General features: G+C 39.5%; 1 protein-coding gene across 1 annotated transcript in view; it reads left to right on the top strand.

Moving 5' to 3' along the window:
- The window catches only part of SPOCK1 (SPARC (osteonectin), cwcv and kazal like domains proteoglycan 1), a 319,944-nt gene that overhangs the window by 91,481 nt on the left and 209,201 nt on the right, over positions 1–19,262 (top strand). The window contains exon 3 of the mRNA XM_075441481.1: positions 16,213–16,258. Within this exon, the coding sequence (XP_075297596.1) occupies positions 16,213–16,258 (46 nt within the window). The remainder of the gene's footprint in view (positions 1–16,212; positions 16,259–19,262) is intronic.

Consider the following 19,262-nt stretch of genomic DNA (forward strand, 5'->3'; position numbering starts at 1 on the left):
CTAGATGACAGCCAGAAGTGAAATAGAAAGCAGAACAGGAGTAGTTTTTCTAAAACATGTTGGAAAAAATGCCTGTGTGAAAGATAGTAGCTGCGAATACATTGGAGATACCAACTGCAAAAAGCCAAGAAAACAGGCTAAGGTCATAATAAGAGGAAATAAAAAAAATTGGGTGCATATCCTGGAGATCAAGTTATAGATACTTGAATGAAAAAGGGAAAGAGAAAAAAGAGAGTAACTATAAACTGTCTTTTACTAAAAAATTTCATGTGGGTGGCTGAAAACCAGTATGAATTTCAGAGAAATTTAACAGATCAGTGAGAGCAAAGCTTTTTTTAGCCTGATTGAATGCAAAACCAAGAAGAAAATCTGAGCCAAGCCGAAGAAACATAGGTAATGAGAAATCTTTTAGGGAATTGCATACTAAAGATGAAGCAAAAGGCACAGCACAAAACCACCTGCTAACAGTCTTCAGTGAACACTCGTTCTGCTGCTGGAGTTGTCAGCAATCGCAAAGAAATCTTCACAGTGTTTGTAAAATGTAGAACCAGTGAACCTTGCAGAAAGAAATAAAAGATATACAGGTAATTGTGCAGTTCTCTTTAATGTTAGTACAAACCTTCAGGAGAAAAGCTGTAAATTTGAAGAGGCGCTCAGAAGATGCTGAAGGTCTTAAAATCTAGAATTATGAAGATTTATGATTAATGCCTTTTTACCTCCCCACCTTATTCTGAGATTTTGATGATTCTTTGAGGCAGGAATGTTAGATTAACCATGCAACACTAGATTCAATAAGCTGTAAACCAGAAAGTGGAGGCAGTTTTGAATTAAGGGAAAAGGCTGCAGTGGAAAACATCATTGCACAGATATGGTAACCAGGAAAGAACACTACAGGGTCACACCTTATAGTGACAGAGTCACACAGAGTATCGAATATGGTTATTTGACATGTATATTGACTTAGTGTGGGTTTTTAAAAAACAAAAGACTCCATTTTTGTAGCCTGTTTGTAGATACAGGGAAGAGGGGCTTATACTGAGTGTAACACAGGCAAATAAAGCAGTACTGGATTGTGCAGGCGTGTTGGTGTGGGGTGTATGTTTATTCATCCTTCTGAGCAGGTGTGAGACTTATTCTGGTCATTCCCTTCAATCTCTTCTGGCTCTTGTCATGATTAATAACACTTGATTTTTGGAAGGATAGTTGCAGATGTATAATGATGCTTTCCAGCAAATTTCAGGGTTTATCAGTCTTTCTCAGAGGTGAACTATAGATGTAATATCAGAGGAGGGTCTGCTATAAGGAAAAGAATTATTCAAAAATCCAGAACATGGTCTGTTGGCAGCTGGTTCTTGAGGCCCCTGCTTGTCCTCTTGCTGTTGTGTTATACTTCACTTTCTGGATTCATCTCATGCTGCATCAGATGTTGCCATCACTTTCTTTTCAGCTACTAATGTAATATGGCTCAGCTTGTAACAGTCCAGCTCACATGTTCTAGATCTCTTAATCATCCAGTATTTAATCAGAATCTGTTTTGGTCCTCAAAGGTCTGAAAAGTAGTGTACAGTGAGCAGAGGGCATTTCTTCATTAGCATTTTAGTTGGCATCAAAGTATGCCTTGGAAGCAAGTCTCCCAGTTTTCTCCAGTTACTGCGCTGTTGTTTGCATTGAAGAGCAGGTGAAATGCGTTGATTCCTTATTGATGAAAGGAGAAAAGAGACGTGCTTTGAGATACGTGTACCTAATAACCAAGAGATCAGTTCAGGGGATCAGACTGGAGCTAGTCTGAAGCAAAGTGTGGACTTCATGTGCAGACCAGATGTAGTATCCACAGCGTGAACTACTCCATTCTGCAGATCCACTTCTCGGGCACCGTGCTGCTTGTGGATGTAGATGTCAGAATCTGTGCTGTCAGAGGCTGGTGGTATACGTTCTTTCCTTCCGTGACATACATCTGCAAACCTGCTTGTGCAAACGGCAACTGGTGAAGGGCCCAGTCTTTCCGCTGTCACCTAACATAGTGCTTTTCGGCCTTCAGATGTTCTCAACCCACTGTTAAGAAGCAATGCATTAAACCATCATTTGCATTTTGTTAACTAATTGCAGGGTTCTGACATTAAACAAGTGCGTGCAGCCTCCAAACTGGTGCTAAGGTCTTGGTTTCCTTTTAACCATCCACTGTAAAGCAGTGGCAGCCTTAGTGTCTCAGTGTGGTTAACCATAATTTTCTGATGACTAGATAAACTGGGAAATTTAGGAGAGTCTCATACAGGCCAGATTTTTCTAGTCCTCAAGCTAATATTACAGTTTTCTGGGGTATTTTTCATTTGGCTGGAGTTTTGTCCCTTGATTTCAGGTTGCAGTTTCCCTCACAAACACTTGTCAAAATACTTTTGTGAAAATGAGCTCACCTCTGTTCAATATTCTACCAGCTCATATGAGGTTTGACTGAGCTGACAAGTGCCTTAACAATATTCCTGGAATCTGCCAAAATACAATTTCAGAAACGACAATGCCAAGTAAGGTGATAATCTAAATGAATGTCACTGCAGCCGAGCATTCACATTCCTGACTTTCTTTAATTCAGTTAGAACCAGGCAAGTCCCCAGCTGTTTGTTCCTTAGTAATTGTAAAAGTTTCTGGTTTGTGGTTCCCTGTACACATGTTTGTAATTCATGTTTGATAGTTAGCTTATAACAAATCTAACACATTTCGGATTGTTCCTTAATAAGGGGGTGAACAATGGGAATGACCTTAATGCAGAAGTACGAAGAAGAATGCACAACTACTAAGACGTAGCTTCAGTGCAGGAAATGCTGTTTCAATTAGCTGTTCCAATTCCATTGGATCTTCTAAAAAGTGAGCAAGCACTTCTTTCCCAGCTGCTTCTCCAGCGGCTCACCTTTGTAGGACACAACAGCAGGGAATTTTGCCTTCAGTGGAAGCAGAAGGGAGCTAAAAGTCAGGGAAAAGGTGATGCTTGAGTGATGTGAGGATAATGCTAAATCTGTGTATGTCTGCAACAAGTGAGATCAAACCATTTCAGGACATCTTTCTTGGAGGGTAGATTTCCATCTCGTTTCTTTCACCAAAATCTGTTGTGATGAACTCCTCTCTACGCCCGTTCTCATATATATTGAAACACATAAAAGTGTGACTCTGGATCTCAGCTCTTGGCTTGGGTGAATACTGGTGTTTATTAAAGAAATGTGCATTATTAATTTGCAAGTAAAACATCTTATTTTGCTGGAGATTCTTGGAGCTTTCCACTGCTTGTGACACTCATGAGTAGAATCATAGAATAGTTTGGGCTGAAAGGGTTCTTTAAAGATCATCTAGTCCAAACCCCCGGCCATGGGCAAGGGAGATCTTAAGCTGGAATAAAGTTGAAGCTTTCAGTTAGCAGCATGAAGAATTGTTTATGAAGAGCACTTGAGGCATATCTTCATTCATTAGGTCACTAAAGACAGAAAGGAACAAAAATTTAATTTATTTTTTTTTTTCCCCACAACTGGGTAGATTAATTGTAAAGCATCTGCCTCAAACGTTTCCGTACTGCAGTCCACGGAGCCAAGAAAAGGGTTGGTTTAAAACGTGTATGGTGTTGAACAGAAAGCAAAAGAGTATTATAAGAATATGAGCTTAATGTTGAGGTTTACTTACTGTAATCTTAATAGATGTGTGAAATTCATAGTAAATGTCTGTATGTGTGCCTGTGTTGGAGGGAGGGTTCAAGTAGAGCGTGTTTCTGGAGTTCCTCAGCACATTTACTTAACAATTCTATATTCTGTAGATGCATCTGCTCTCTAAGATACATATTTCCTCTGATTTTACATCTCTAAGGTTTGGAGATTAGTTACACTGCATGTTTGAGCTATTTTCTCAGTTGTTAGAATTAAATAGCTAGTAGTACTAGACCTCAGGTGTAAAATTACTGCTGATCAAAATTCAAATGTTCTCTTGTGCCGAAAGTCTTTATGACCTTCAGTTCTCTTCAGATGTCTCTCAGTGCTGGTTTTTTCAACTTCTGTTCTTTGTTAAAATGCCATTTTGATTTGCTTTAGACCCATTTCATGATTTAATCCCTTTAATGGTGAGCAGCTGTAATGTCCAGAGATCAGGAACATAACTTCTATTTACAGCAGAACAGTTCAACAATGCCTTTTTGCGATCGGGAAGCTATATATTCTCTTGAGCCACGACCGATTGGTTAGAAGGTTCCTGAGACTGTAAAATAAGGTTTTTCTACATCTTACTTTCTCGTGTCATTGTTCATTCCATGCCGTGCCGCGCTGCATACTGACCTTTTATCACTGACGCACAGAGGCGCGTGTTCTGGCACCTTCAAGAGTGCATTCTGTCTCCCTACAGGAGACCCTTTCAGATGTCTGTCCTTAATTCAAGAAGCATGATACTGTAAAAAATGAAAGGTCACTTAGTTTTCTCAGTTTGGTCAGAAGAACTTAGCTTGAATGTTGCGTTATCATCATCATCACACCTATGGAAGCTTAACACAATATATATTTGATATTTTTAATTTATCCTTTTCTGTGCAGCTCTGAACATGTGTCAATAATTGACAATGTGCACACTGAATATTGTTTCAGGAGTGTGTACTGTGTGAAATTCCCTACGTACACAATTAAGAATATTAAATGATGAGTCAAGAGCCAATAAATAAAACGTTCAAAGTTTCTGAAATCACATAGCACTAGCATATCATGTTTGAATCTTTCTGCTCACTTGTTTGTCATGATTCTGAAGCAGAAAGGAAATATAGTCTGAGTATAGCTGACATAGTGATGTTTGTTAGTATATCGACTTGTAACTGATAAAATGATGTAGTATCTGCGACAGTATTGTTGGGGTGAGTAGTTCTGGGCCTAGTGTGTAGGGTATGAGGGGCCACCATCTTCCTCCTTGAGGGGGAGATACTGAGATGGTTGTGGTGGACTAATGGAGTAAAATCTTTATCCAGTAATAACAATTCTGCCTTTGCTACCTAGGACCTTTGCAAATAGAGTTGTGCAGATTAAGCTATTAGATCATCTTTTTCATTGCAAATGCAAGTGGAACTCTAGTTTGGCTTTTGTGACTTAAAATGTTCAGCATGGTTCTGAAGTTGCCTTTGGACGGTGTTCCGTGGACTCCTTGAGAACAAATTATGCGCAGCTTGGGCAGTCAGGTGTTGTCTTCTGCTAAAATTAAATAGGATCAGTGCATATGGAAATCTTTGTACTGTGGACGCTAACGCCCTCGGCATTTAAATCCCACTGGAGCCATTACTGCAGTTGAGCTATCCTTTGCCTGAACCAGAATATTTTGTTTCTTTGGCCTTCTTATCTTACTTTTTTCTCTCTTTTTTTTTTTAATTGATTATTTTAGCTTAATCTTTTGAAATACCATTCCAGCAAAAACTGTTTCTCTCCAAAATACCGGGGCTTCAACCAACTGGCAAGTAGCAATCATTTATGAAAGGTAACTTTTGAATACTCTTAGTTTACAACCAACACAAGAGATTAGTTTCTTAATATTCAGAATAATGTGGTTTATTTCATCAGTTTAATAGATTCATGAGTTACAGTCAGTAAAGTGTTACATTCGTGTACCTCCTGTGATTTCTCAGGACACGGGTAGAGATAACATGAGTCTGTCAATAACAAAACAGAGTCATAAGGGACTTGACTTGAGTCCATCAGCCCCAACTGATATGGAAAACCTCATCACGTGATAACTTTTATAAACTCATCAAGGTATTTAAAATAGCCTGTTATATGTCTAAGTTGTTGGTGATAAACGACGTGAGGAGGGCTTTCTTGAGGGAGGACAGGATTTCTGTTTGCAGCAGCTGCTGCAGGTATTTAGCTGTTTTGCTTCCGTTAAGCTTGCTGTTGGTTTTGTGTAGTGATTTTTGAAGTTGTGTTCTTTTTTTTTTTTTGAGAACGGATAAAATGCCAGAGGCAATTAACAAAATGATATTATAAACTGGAATGGAAACCACACATTTGCAATGGCTCATAGGGTTTCTGATCTGAAAATGTGTACAAATGTCTCACACAGCCAGCAACTGGTTATTTCATAGACTAGTTGACCATGACTGCTTTTTCCTTATGCAGTTGTAAGAATTTTCAAATACTGGCTAAAACTGGCTAAAGGGCTGCAAAGTTGTCCTTTTCAACAGCAGCATGGCTAGTTTGGTTTCACCTTTTGCAAAGGTTTTTCTCAACAATACTCAGAGCTAGATTTTCCTTGAAGCTACAAATGAAGTAAAAACACAGGCATGTGTGCTCCCAAGGGGAGTTCAGTGCTCACAACTCAATATAATTCATACAGTCTCATTCCAGTCATTAGTTGTGCATTTAAAGAAGTAATTTTAAAGATTTAGGACATGGTAACTAGTTTAACTGTCTCTATAGATCTCAGAAAATTGTGTCACTAAATACCAGTTAGATAAGATGATTTTATTCAACTGCTGTTTTTTCCCTTGTACGTTTTAATCACTGGGATTTTTATATCTAAGTGGAATATCAGTATGATTTTATTCATAACTTTTGTTTTGTAGCTTTGGTATTAAAAGAAGTATCACTTTACCTCATCATGAGATTATTCCCATAATGGTAAATTTAAGAAAACAAATCACATAATTCAAAGCAGATTTCTGAAGACTTCTTGTAAAATAAAGCAAGAAATAACTTGATGTATTCGATCATTATGCAAATTGTCATTCACTGTACAGCAGGTCTCATGTGTGAAAGCAGTGGTGGCATTAGGATCCTTTTGTGTGTATGTTGTTCTCCAGATACAACCCCCAGATGTTCAGCTGAAAAGGGCCAGTGAATATGTCACAAACGGCTACTGCAAAGGTACTCTCAGAGCAACAAGGATTCTGAAAGTGAAGTCAGTATTGCCAATGGCTTTATAACCTTCAAGCTTAATGTGTTTGGCTTTCAAGCTGCCTGAAAACAATTGCTTTCCAAGTCTGTCATTTCAGCCTTTGAATGGAAATTAAGATGTGGAAAGAGTTTAGTAGCTCTCCTTTCAAGGTATGTTTCAAGTATTACACCTATTGAGAATATGATTTATTAACAATACTATTCTCTATAGACAGAGAACCTGCAGGGGGCCATTCTTCACCAATATTCACAATAAGAATACTAGATAAAGGCACAGTGGTGTTTGATAAGTGGAAAACAAGCAAACTGATCGTGTGAAAAAATGACAGTAGGCCAGCTTCTGCACTTGTGCGTCTTCGGTTCAGGCAGCAGGCACTCATGTTGTTCTTGTGCGTTACCTGGAACTGTATAAGGATCACCAGATTCGGCGAGTTAGCCTGTCTACCCCGTTGCTAATTCATGCATAGTGTTAGTTCAGAGATCAGAAATAATGGTTTTTTAAGGAATTCTACTTGGAAAGAGAGGGAATGTGTTTCTGTAATCTCGGGCTCTGCTGCTCGCTGCCTGTTCGAGTAGGTGCTGCTCAGTTTGTGGGAGCTGGCGATTCCCAGCGCTGCTTCTGTCCGTGCTCCGTGCCGAAGCTGCTGCACGATTTAAATAGTTCTTCACAGGTCAAACTGAGGACCTGCACAAAGCTCATAGGGAAGAGGGCGTGTGTATTTTTTAGCTAAGAAGTAAAAAATCCATTGGTCTTGACAGTATTTTCCTAGTCCTTTGAAGGCAGTGTAACTCCATTGACTTGCGTCTGTTCTGTGGCAGACTTCCGTTTTCTAACTGGGCTGTATAAATTCCATGGCACATAATACAAGTGCCAAGTGTCGTTTTATCAGAGGGACCTCTCAAGCTTGTTTTACTGAAATATATTAGTTCTCTGGCTTTGCTACCCTGTACCACGCTGCTTGGGCTTGGCTCCATGGGTGGGAACTCCTCGGTAGCGAGCCCACAAACAGCCACTGTGATCTGAACCTCTCGCTGGCTTTGCAGCTTCAGTCCTCTTTGTCCAAGAACTCTGGTGCTGTCCTCTTCCTTTTACTTGTCTCCTGTTTGCCACCTGCACCTTCCCTCCCACACAGTCCTGTTTCTGAAGGAGTGGTTTTAAACGTACCGTCTAGTGCTGGGAACCCTGACTGAAGTTCAGAAGCTAAATCAATCACGTTTGTTGTGGGAGATGTACGCGGAATTTTGGTTAAGTAGAGATTTGCATAAACATGCTGTAGGCAGAAGGGTATAATCAGAGAGTAACCTAAGAAATCAGCATCAAGTGCCTGTGACCAAATGCTGGAGAGGGTAGGACCTTACATGTTTGTTTAGGGGTCAGTAACTATTGAGCTTCCCTGCAGAGTGCCCCAGGATCTGATTGCCTGAGGAAATTGTTTCAGCTGAGATGGTAAGTCATCACTAGGATACTTTTCATCCTCAGGCCTTGTTAGAAGTATTCACTGCCTGTCTTTCCTCCGTCCTAATTCCTCCCTCCCTTCGCCGTCTATCTGGTAGCCACAGTGGAGGCCGTTTGCAAAGGTCATGGATGGGGAACTTGTAACTGGAGCAAAAATGCATTGAACGTGACTCTGCAGAGCCTCTAAGACAGTTCTGTGTGGCTGAGGCACTGTAGCTAGTGGGTGTGTATTGTTAATTTGCAACATAAGCAACTGAGTGAGGCTCTGTTTTTCAGTCTGGTCTTGGAGTTGTAGCATCTGTGACAGTAGGGCACATCCAGCACAGCAAGGATCAGTGAGCCCATACCTTGGGAGATCCCGGAGTTTTACCTTTCTGGGCTTGGGAGAGCTTTACAGCTTGCAGCGTAACCTGCTGGGGCTGGTGGGACATACTAAAGTGTGAAAACATTGATGAAAGTAAAGTTGCTAAGAATTATTTAACTCTAGGCAGGGATAAGAGACTTTCCAGTGCATGCTAATGAGAGGAAAAGTTCAGGCAGAAGTGATAATGTGTTTCTAAAGTTAGTCTATTAGAAGGACCAGCAAAGAATAATCAAACTAAGGCGCTTTTTTTTTTCTGTTTTAATTATTTCAGCACAAGCTAGCACAGACAGTTGTGTTTTGTTCCAGCCACCCAAATATATCAGCTGTGCATGCTGGCACAGGGCTGTGCGAACGTGGCTCGACGGCTCCTGGCTCCCAGCTGGCCCTCCTGCTGGAAGCTCAGGCAGTCGATGAGCATCTGTTCGCCCTCCACGTTGTAGACACACCCTCTGGCTTCATTCTTAAGGACAAATAAAGAGTGGGTTGGGTTTTATAAGAAATATTTTAAATTCTTACTATATTCTTCTTTTTATTGAAAAAAAAAAAACCAACCACAAAAAACCAATAGAGCAGCTGTGGAAGGTTTTGGTGTAAAAGGCAGTATGATTGAGTTCTAAAGAATGAGAATTCTTATTCTGGCTGACATGGGCTCAGTGGTAGCTTATTTTTCAATTATTTTTCAACTTTTTGTTATTTCTGAAATTTTTGCCACCCCAATGAATTACTGTGACTATGGATAAAGAAAGCATATGCTGAAAGTTTTGCCTACAACTTTCTTAGTATTGCCTATGGAGACTTCTGGAAAAATCTTCTAGTAAAACAGGGGTGCAACGCTTATTTCCTAATATAGCACAAAAAGCCCCAACAACCAACCAAAAAGCCTTTTAATTTATGAAAAGAAGAGAGTGGGCCACATTAAGCAGAAGAAATTCTTTTGCATGTTAGTGGTAGCTGAAGAAAAAGTACATGTGCTGAGAATTTGAGTCTTACAGGACACTGAGATTTTAATACATGGTCAAGGATCTTTTCTATGCCGTACATATCTCAGGACTTATTTGGATATGTATTTATCTATTTTATACTGCTAGTAATAAACAGATATTAGTGTATTTAGCATTATATACGAGTCTGTTGTGAACCCGTTAAGCCAGCCTTGCTTTCATTCTAGGTTAAAGCATTTCATTATGTTTTTATTAATGACTTAGCTACAGTGTTCTAGACAGATCCTGACATCCTCAGGCCTTTCATTACGTGTGGTACTGCTTCAGTCTGCAGTGGTTTCTTCCAGCTTTTCACCACTTAATGATCTGAGCTCTTTAAGCAAACCCCTACACTCCTGGCCTTTCTGGGAAATTTATCAGTAAACCTTTCAAAGGTTCCCCCTACCAAATTTCAGATGAATTTCAGCACAAGCACTACTGATTCACGAAGCAGAAGCCTCCTGTTTGGATGCATATTCTCTGATTCCCGGGAGAGCGAGCAAGAGAGCTCGGAGGGGGTTAGAGACGTCTGAACATGCTCAGGAGTTGGGAGTCAGCTCTTGACACTAATGTGGAGCCCGGACACTAGCAACCACTGGGAAGTCTTTATTCACTGAAGTACTCAGTGGGCAAAAATATTTTCTCTTCCTCTTAAATAAATAAATAACTAATGTGTAATTTGCTGACACAAACTATTTGCTTAAAACAGGCACTAGGCCTTGGGGAGATATTTATGTTACAGGGTAGATTGACTTCAGCAAGCAGCAGCTGGTGCTTCCACACTGCTCGGTGTTGGAATGATCTTTTGTACTGCAAGGTAGAGAGGCTGAAAATGCAGCTGCATCTTTCTGGAGCTAATTTTAAAAAAGCAATGAGCTGGCAATTACCACTTTTCCCAGCTGGTCTTTATGAGGGTAAAAGGTTTAATCATAGTTCGAGGGTGGAAGAGGAAAATACTAAGCAGGCTGCAAACCAGTGTTAATGAACATCCCTCCTGGAGATATTTAGAAATTTAAGCTCTTGTTGGCTGGGAGGAGCTGGGAATGAAGATTGCTTCTGAAAGGTTCCCTGACAGTCCTTGGGTTACCTCCAGTCCTTTGTGCACGCAGGAAGGCTCTGTGGGGAGGGGGTCGGGATGGCCATGTAGCATCCAGGCTCGTCCAGCGCAGCGGGATCTTCCCAGATCAGCCTTGAGCTGAGCTCATTTGGAAAGGTGCAAAATGAGGGGGGATTTCTCTGGAGTGGTTTCAGTCAGCATCTCGTTTCTGCTTGATTCACACAAACAACTTACAAGCTCGATTAATGCTACAAAATATAAATATTTATGCACCCATTTAGCTAATGTTTGGCTCTATTTATAAACAAGAGCATCTTGCAAGAGCTTCTTTTTGACAAATAAATAAAGTAAGTGTAGAGAATGCCTGTGTGTTAAATTAACCATGCTTCATTAACTCTTCCAAAATATCAAGTCTTAGGTAATAATTAAACCAAAAAGTGACATTAGACAGGGTTTGGTGGGAACAACTGAAGTACTTCAACTTGAGGACAACGAGAAGCTGTTGTTTACTTTCTTAGCTGGTGGTGGGAAAAGAGGATAAATATCTTTTACCATCAATTTCAGTTTTTTTAACTAGTGCTATGGAGGCTAATAAGAGAAAGAGCAGTCACATGTTAATGTACTGGGCTGGGGGTCAACTGCTATTTGCCAGCTTTTCTGACATGACTGACAGGAAATTGTGTCAGGTCCAGGTCAAGGTTTGATTTTTGCAAATCAGAACCTGGTCTGTGATGAAGGAGATTGTAGATAATTCTACCTGTAAGAAGATAAGAAAGCTTTTGTGAGCTTTTAAACTAGCACTTTTTAATATACCCTTTGCATTCTTAGTTTACCAAATGATCATTCTCTTGATTGACTTTGTTGATGGCGTATCAATCTAAGTTGGCTGGCTTTGACACCTGCGTATTAAATGATAAAAGAATATTTTGCTCTTGTTAAGAAACAATTTATTACGCATGATACAGAAAAATGGATTTAAATCGCTTCAAAACGTGTTTCATCTCATCTCTTGATTGCTCAAATCAAATAATAAAAATGCAATAAAGCACCGAGGCTGGAGTCTAGCAATTTATACTTGCTTTTCTAAAATTTTTTCATATGTTATGATCATAACTCCTTTCTCAGTTAAATTTCCTGAGGCTAAAATCTTGAAGTAGGATTCCATGATGCTAAGTGATGAGCAGATACAACACTGAAAAGAGAGCTCCGTCCCAAGTCTTGCAGTTGAATTAGGACAGGGGATGTCAGAAGTGAGCTGTTCTCTGGGTGAGGGATGCCCTCGGGTTCCCTGCCATGCTGTCCCAGGCGACTGTCTGTCCTAGGCGGGCAGGAGACTGTATGAGGGAGCAGAAAGGCATCTTGCCAAAGGCCTCATCCTGCATGCAATGAGAACCAAACTCAAGATTTCTGCAAGAATAGGGCTGGGGCCACTGTGACAAGAGTCAGAGTGATTTTCCTGGAAGTGGAAGCTGAGTACTTACCTGTGATGTGAGACTCTGAGTTGGTCGGGGACCTGGAGTCGCAGGACTTGCAGTAAAACTCTGTACCGTTCCCTTACGTGTGTTTGTGCTCTGCAAGAGGAATGGGCAACTTCTAGAGTTTGGGGTTCACATCTATTCCTGGTGTGTGCAGGGGCCAGCCGATATAACACTGGGTAGAGCTAAGGGAGGCAGATACAGGCTTGGTTTGCAGTATCAATCCTTCTCTTTTCATGCATGGTTTTAGGTCTGCGGAGTTCCTTCAGTTAATTAAAAGATTGACTTAGTCATATGCAGCCACTGAACCATAGGCAAAACCTTCGAAGTGTGAATTCTGTGCAAGGAGAAAGATATTTTTAAATATTTGTTCATCAAAAATATTTCTTAGTTGCTGTCATCTGTTCGATTAAAATGGATCCACGCCTGCTTTTGCCTTCCCTTCAAAGTCCATCAAATAAATAGTCTTTAAAGGCAGCTAGGAAAAAAAAATTCTCTCATATCAGGTATGTAACAGCTGAGTATGTGGAAAAACATTTTCTGGTGGTTTTTGTCAGCCAAAAGGAAAGGCAAGTGCCTTTTTTTGGTGCTCTAGGAGAGAGGAACATGCTAATAGAATGGCATTTTGCTGATAGCCCAGCCCCTGAAAACTGGGCTGTGACAGCAAAGGTGGAAGGGTCAGAAAAGAAAGAGAGAAAATTATTTCATTTGGAGGTGAAGGTCATCTGAAATAGGTGATTTCACATTTAAAAGGCCGCCGAGGAGGAAACTGATGAATGTTAACATATATTTATATTGTTTTATTTCATTCTTTTTTCTTTTCTCATTTGTAATGCTTACGTATTCAGGAAGTTGAGGTAGGTGTTTCACTTTTAACTTGTAAATATCCATAGAGTGAATACAAGTATTTACAACATATGATAATGTATATTATACTTCAGACTCCTATGATCAGCTGTTAATATTGTTATAAATAAAATGTATTGATTCATGCCAATTATTAATGTGTCAATATCAATTTATTAACGTTAATATTAAAATGACATCATAGTTTTATATGCTACAGCAGGCGTAAGGTATTTTAAGCACATTAGTCCTAGTAGAAAGTTCAGAAACGCATACGTTTCTGTGCAGTAATTCTTGTCAGGAAGGTGTTTTATTGAATGAGAATGTTAAATCTCCTTAATCGAGCTGATTGTTTGTTTTTTTGGTTTTTTTTTTGTATATACATATTGAATGATATCTGCGTGGAAATCAGTGTTGTGTTTGGGCACTGTGTATTGCTGTATCAGCATGCTGGTTTTCTGTTGGAGGAAGTTACAGTGGAATGATGGTATCCAGCTGGAGATGTTAAGAGTTCCTCCTCCTAACAAAAGTCAGTTCAGATTAATGTATAAATTTCAGCACCTTGCAGAGCAACAGCACAAAGCCCTGCCCATTTTTCAAGTCAGAGCTTTAGGTGGTATTTAAATAAGACATAGATTTTCTGGTCAGCCGTATCTAGAGGGTGAATTTCACCTTTACAGTGCCCTAACCGTTCAGTTACAGTTCTTGTGGGTGTCAACGCTGAAGTGAAATTTTAGTTCTGTATTTTCTGTTGTCCAGCTGGCATAAGTTATTTTGAACTGCTGTTAACCGTATTGTTCTAATGTAGTAAGTATAGTCGTTATTTACTCCTATAGATAGTAATGAATTTTATATATTGAAAATCTCAAAGGTTTTCTCTATTCTGCTGTTCAGGATTTTTTCCATATTTTTTCTTGTGCATTTTCCTATACTATCATACTGCAGTTTCAGGCATATTCTAAAGTAAATATAGTTTCCATTTTCAAAAAGGAATACTAAACAGATCTGCATAAAGATGGAAAGGAGAAGGAATAGGTTTATGGATAAGATAGGTGTTTTGTAGATTTTTGGTGAGGAAGGTGCATTTTCCGTAAAGTATTCCTGTGACACTGAAAATGAGATAAACCCCGTTTCTGATCCTTATTTCAAAACTGCTTCCATATGCCAACAGCATAAGAAATCTTTCTTGGGGTTTGAATTATTTAACAGTTTCTGATGCTGAAAACCCAGCAGCAAAGCAGCACCTCGGAAAAAATGTGAGCAGGCAAAAAAAGAATATTTTGTTGCTGGAAAAAAAAATATTCTGCTCAAAAAGCTTAAAACCCAACACATTCTGAAAAGTGATTAATGCTTGGTGAATTTAGCAGTACATCAAAATCAATTACAAAGCTTTGTGTAACAGTGAGCGGGTTTTTTTTGTCTTAACAAAGCCATGGAATTCAAAGGCAAGTCTGTGATTCTATTTCTGGTGCCAAACACCATACTTCTGAAGAAAAAGTATAGATACTTTTGATGTATCTGAAATAAATTATGAAGAATAATTGTTGTTGTGATTTTGGAACATCGTCACTGTCCACGAAGTCAGCAGAGACCCTGAGCAGGAATATACTTGGAGAAAGAAAATACATTTCCTCCTACTAGTCCTGCAGAATTACATCCAGCCCCCTTCGATACAGGAGCATTTGCCCGTCCTTGCCTGTCCCCAGAGCAGACATGAGTGGGATGGCAGTCCACAGTTCCCCGTGCCATCAGCGTTAGTCCTTGCTCCTGGTGTTGGCCATGACGTTGAGAAGGGAACGCGCTGCCGTGCGGGGCATCTCCTGGTGTTCGGCGAGGGCGTGGAGAGCCCCTGCTCCTCCTGGGACAGCCCCGCGGGCTGCTCTGACCCCCGAAAGTCAGGCATGCTGCCGTCCAGGTCTCCAGAATGTTCCATGTTAGGGTGATTGGATAGTGTGAGAGCTGTGATATTCAGTGTACTGGAGATAAATGTGAAGCCCTATGGAAGAAATAATTTAGGCATCTTGTTCGCACTGATGGGTTTTCAGTTACCCTCGTGGCAGGAAAAAGAAATCTGGGTGTCATTCTGGACAGCTTGATAAAGACAGCTCTTCAGTGGCAGCCCTCAAGAAATGAATATAGAATGCTGGGTATATTAAAAAGGAAATAAACATTAATATGCAGAAAAATACCACAGTGTTATAGAAATCTTCCATGCTTCCTCACTTCAAATACATTATTGTGTTGTTATCACATCCTCTCAAAGAGGACACAAGTGAGATATGCAGAATATGCTGAAACTAAATATTACAGTTGGGCTTGAATGCCGGTTCTTCAGGGCTGGGGTTGATAGCACTCTGAAGTGGGGGCAACTTTGCCTTCAGGTAAATATTTGCGAAGTACATAGTATAGAAATTGATCCAACACACAGAAGAGTGTTCCATTCTTTCTGCAGAGAGGCTTGTTTGCAGCAGAATAATCGTTTGGCCAGGCCCTCGGACAGTTCCGACCTTCTCCATTTTTAAGTCCGGACAGAATTGTGTAAAACAGAACCACAGGACTCGCAGCAGAATAATGTTTTTACATCAGATTGAAGAAGATTTTAAAAATTTAATAGTGGGAACAGTAACAAAAGTATCCACCGCAAGTGCTTCTGGATGTTATTGTACTTTAAGTATAATGCCTATGATATTATTGCTGTATTTCTGTGCATTCACAGTGTTGTGATTTACATGTGTGCAAATGAATATGAGTATTTTTTGATTTACTTTGCTGACTTTCACCACACCAGGATGGTGTAGATCATGTTACGTTACCTGAACAATGTGCTTTTGTCTTTGTTATCGAAAGTTGTAGACTGATATGAAATAATACAGAGTTATCAGAAAACATTTAATAACGGCATACTTTCAGTAACAATTCAGAAGAAAAATTAAAGGTGCTGAATCCAAGGAATTTTTTATTTTTTAATTTCTAACCTTCAATTACTGCTCTTTAGGACACAACCTGTTGATGGTCGTGTCTGATTCGGACTGAATATGTTAGGATCAAAAGATGAGTTGTAGTTTAGTTATGTAAAATTGTACTGAAAAGACTGCTGATATTTTTCCTGAGTTTCCTTTTTTTTTTTTTCTCCCCATTTAGGATGATTATTTCAGAAACTGGAATCCAAACAAGCCTTTTGATCAAGGTAAAGTTAGTACTCATTTTGTGGTTGTCTTCCGCTATTTTGTGGTGTTGCCGTATACGTTATGCCTCTCTTCCTCCGTCTGTCCTGTGCATTAGTAAAGAGCTATATTCATACTTACATCTCATTCCCAATTTAGTCACAGCTTGAGGTGGTTTATGTGTAAAGGTTTGACTCATCTCTGTATTTTTCAGCCACATTTTTTAATCCCCATCCATTCTAGTTTATATTCAGTGATGAGATATATATATATACACATATATATATATGCTTAGAAAGATTCTCTGTAACCATGGATCTCTGTCTACCATGCCACTTAAACCAGGTATCTTCATGAACATTTTATTCGTTAAAAACTTCTCTAAATGAATGTCATAAATGTAATTACTGCATTTCCTAACACTCAAGGGGCCAATTCTTTGAAGCCAGTTGTAACATATGAATTTCAGGGCTGTTTTTCAAAAGAAAAGGATGTTGTGTGTGTCCTGCTGATTCAGATACAGATTCTGTAGCTGACATTTTGCACTTTGTGAGTTGTTGAGTTATGGCAGTACTTCAACAAGTTCTAGGTCAGCCATCCAAGAATAGGAAAAGACGATAAAAAATATTCTAATTGTTGTGTCTGGGGTAGCACTGGAAAAAATAGCCATGGCAGGAAAAAAGAGCTTCAGATTGACAACTCAAGAGAGATCTTGGATAGCAACTCCACACTAAGCATTCTCTGCTAGATGTTCATAGCTGGCAAAAAACTTTTCAGATGGAATGGTAATAGACATTCACTCTAAATACCATAGATGAACATAGCTGGAAACACTGGTAGCCCTGATGTTGCTAGATGTGGTGGGCTGTATTTGACAGTTAACGTCTCATCAGTAAAAAGCACTGTATGCAAGGAAATCTCAACAGTCCATCCTCTGAAAGATGGATACAAAAGCAGCACAAGCTGATAGCATGCCATATTTTTGTCCTTAATATCAGAATATTGTACTTTAACATTGCTATTTGTTATATTTGTCACACTGACATTCAGATTCCATAACAGTCCTTAACGGAGCACTTGAAAAGTGTGATATGAAACCACTTGGGGCTTGTATTGCATTCTTTCTTAAAGCTTTCTAGAATGTATGTTTTTCAGGACAAATGTTTAAAATGACGCTTTGCATGGCTTCTTTTCATTTGGTAGAGCCCGTTATCGGCTGTTTGATTTGTGGAGGATAACAACACCCAATCGCAAGCGCAGGGCAGTTTGCTTGTCTGTTTGCCTTTGGAGAGTTGCTCGTTTCTCCTGCTCGTAGCGTTCAGTGAAGCTCATGTAACTCCTGCTTCAGAACATGTATGAGGCGAGGATATACAGCTGTAAAATCACAGGTAGATGGTAGGCTTTTTCCATTGCTTAAGGCATTTTTAGGATCCTGGATTTCTTTGGCTACCTTTGGTTCATTATTCAACATCACAACTCTTAAATTGCAGAATGCCAGCATCCTAGAGTTTTATTCAAGATGGTATTCTGGAAGTTTCAATCTGTTTCTGCTCAGAAGTTTGTAGGGATTTTGAAAGATGTTATCCTGAATTCATTTAGAAAGGAATGACCATGTACATGGTAACTACAATACAAATGAATTTCAGTCATGTAGATCCATTACATAGTCCTCCTCTCTTTTGGGTCCTGTGTTCAAAGTTAAGTGGCATTCGAGTGTGAGACTTCCTTTGCCCTTCAGAAAGTCAAGTGGCTATCTGGATATAGAATTGTTGTGATGTTACATTCAGAAAAGGCATTCCTGCAAGCAAATTGCTTAGGCACGTTATGGAGCAGGCAGGTAGCTTTTTTTTTTTTTTTTTTTTTTTTTTTTTTTTTTTGCGTAAGGGAAAAAAAAAGGGTTCATGGTCAAACAGTCACAGTGTGGTGCACGGAAGGAGACAACAACTCGAAATGTGCCTGGCCCTCTCCAAGCATGACTCATCTCTGGTGTCACTGGGGCTTGACCGGCGGATAATGGTTAAACAACATTAGATATTATCAGTGTTGCATAATTGCAGGAGGTGCAAAGCAGTTCAGCAAGTTGCTAATTTTTTAGTAACAGCTTAAAAAAAAAAACAAGTCATGTTACAGAAAAACATTTTTATGACTCTGGAAATCAAGTAGTATGAAATGATACTTTTAAGTCATACCCACAAACAAGAAGAAAGAGTGAATTAGTTAAGAAAGAGAAGGAAAGGTGTGAACAAATGAGTGAAGGTGTAGCTAGATAAATGACAGGCCAGTGGAGGAGATGAAGCCATAACGCTTTCTTTATTTGCTTTTAGTTTGAGCTTTGGCAGTCATTTATTCACAAACAGGAGTCATAAAAGGGAGCACCTCTGCCAATCAGAGATCTGAATCTTCAAAACTACTAAAGTATTTAGGAAGAAAATACCTACTGGAAGTCTCTGATGGGACTTTTGAAAATTTCACTATATGTCTATTTCTTGTGCTGTCAGTAGGTAGCTTGCCAGAATATCACTGGGGGGCTTATATGTGTTAGAGCTGAAGTGTCTATTCTCTGTCTTTATGGAAATGGAACTTCAGTGTCAAAGGAAAGGGAAAGATTCTGTTTTTGTCAAGGCGTATGTCCACAGAGAGATTTTCAAAGGTGTTTGAGGGATTTAGAATTATGAATCCTATTGACTTCAAATGGAACTTATGCTCCTACTACTTTCAGAGGCCTCATGACCCTCTGTGTTCCCAAGAGGAAAAACAAAAAGGTAAATCCTGGCAAAAATATTGCAAAACGATTTTGAGCTGACATGCTTTAAAACTGTCTTGTTCATTGTGTTACTGAGATGTCTGACTCTGGGCAAAAACACAAATCGTTTTAGAGACTCTAAAATCACATGTGAATACCTTGAAGCGATGCAAACCATCGTACATCTGTTAGAGATTCCTGTCTCTTTACAAAGAAAAGAATCATTTCTCTTTCAGTGTAAAATTTCTTCAAGACTATGGATAGTCTGTCGTCAGAAAGCAGAA

The sequence above is a fragment of the Opisthocomus hoazin genome, chromosome 22 (genome assembly GCF_030867145.1).
Source record: "Opisthocomus hoazin isolate bOpiHoa1 chromosome 22, bOpiHoa1.hap1, whole genome shotgun sequence".
NCBI lineage: Eukaryota > Metazoa > Chordata > Aves > Opisthocomiformes > Opisthocomidae > Opisthocomus > Opisthocomus hoazin.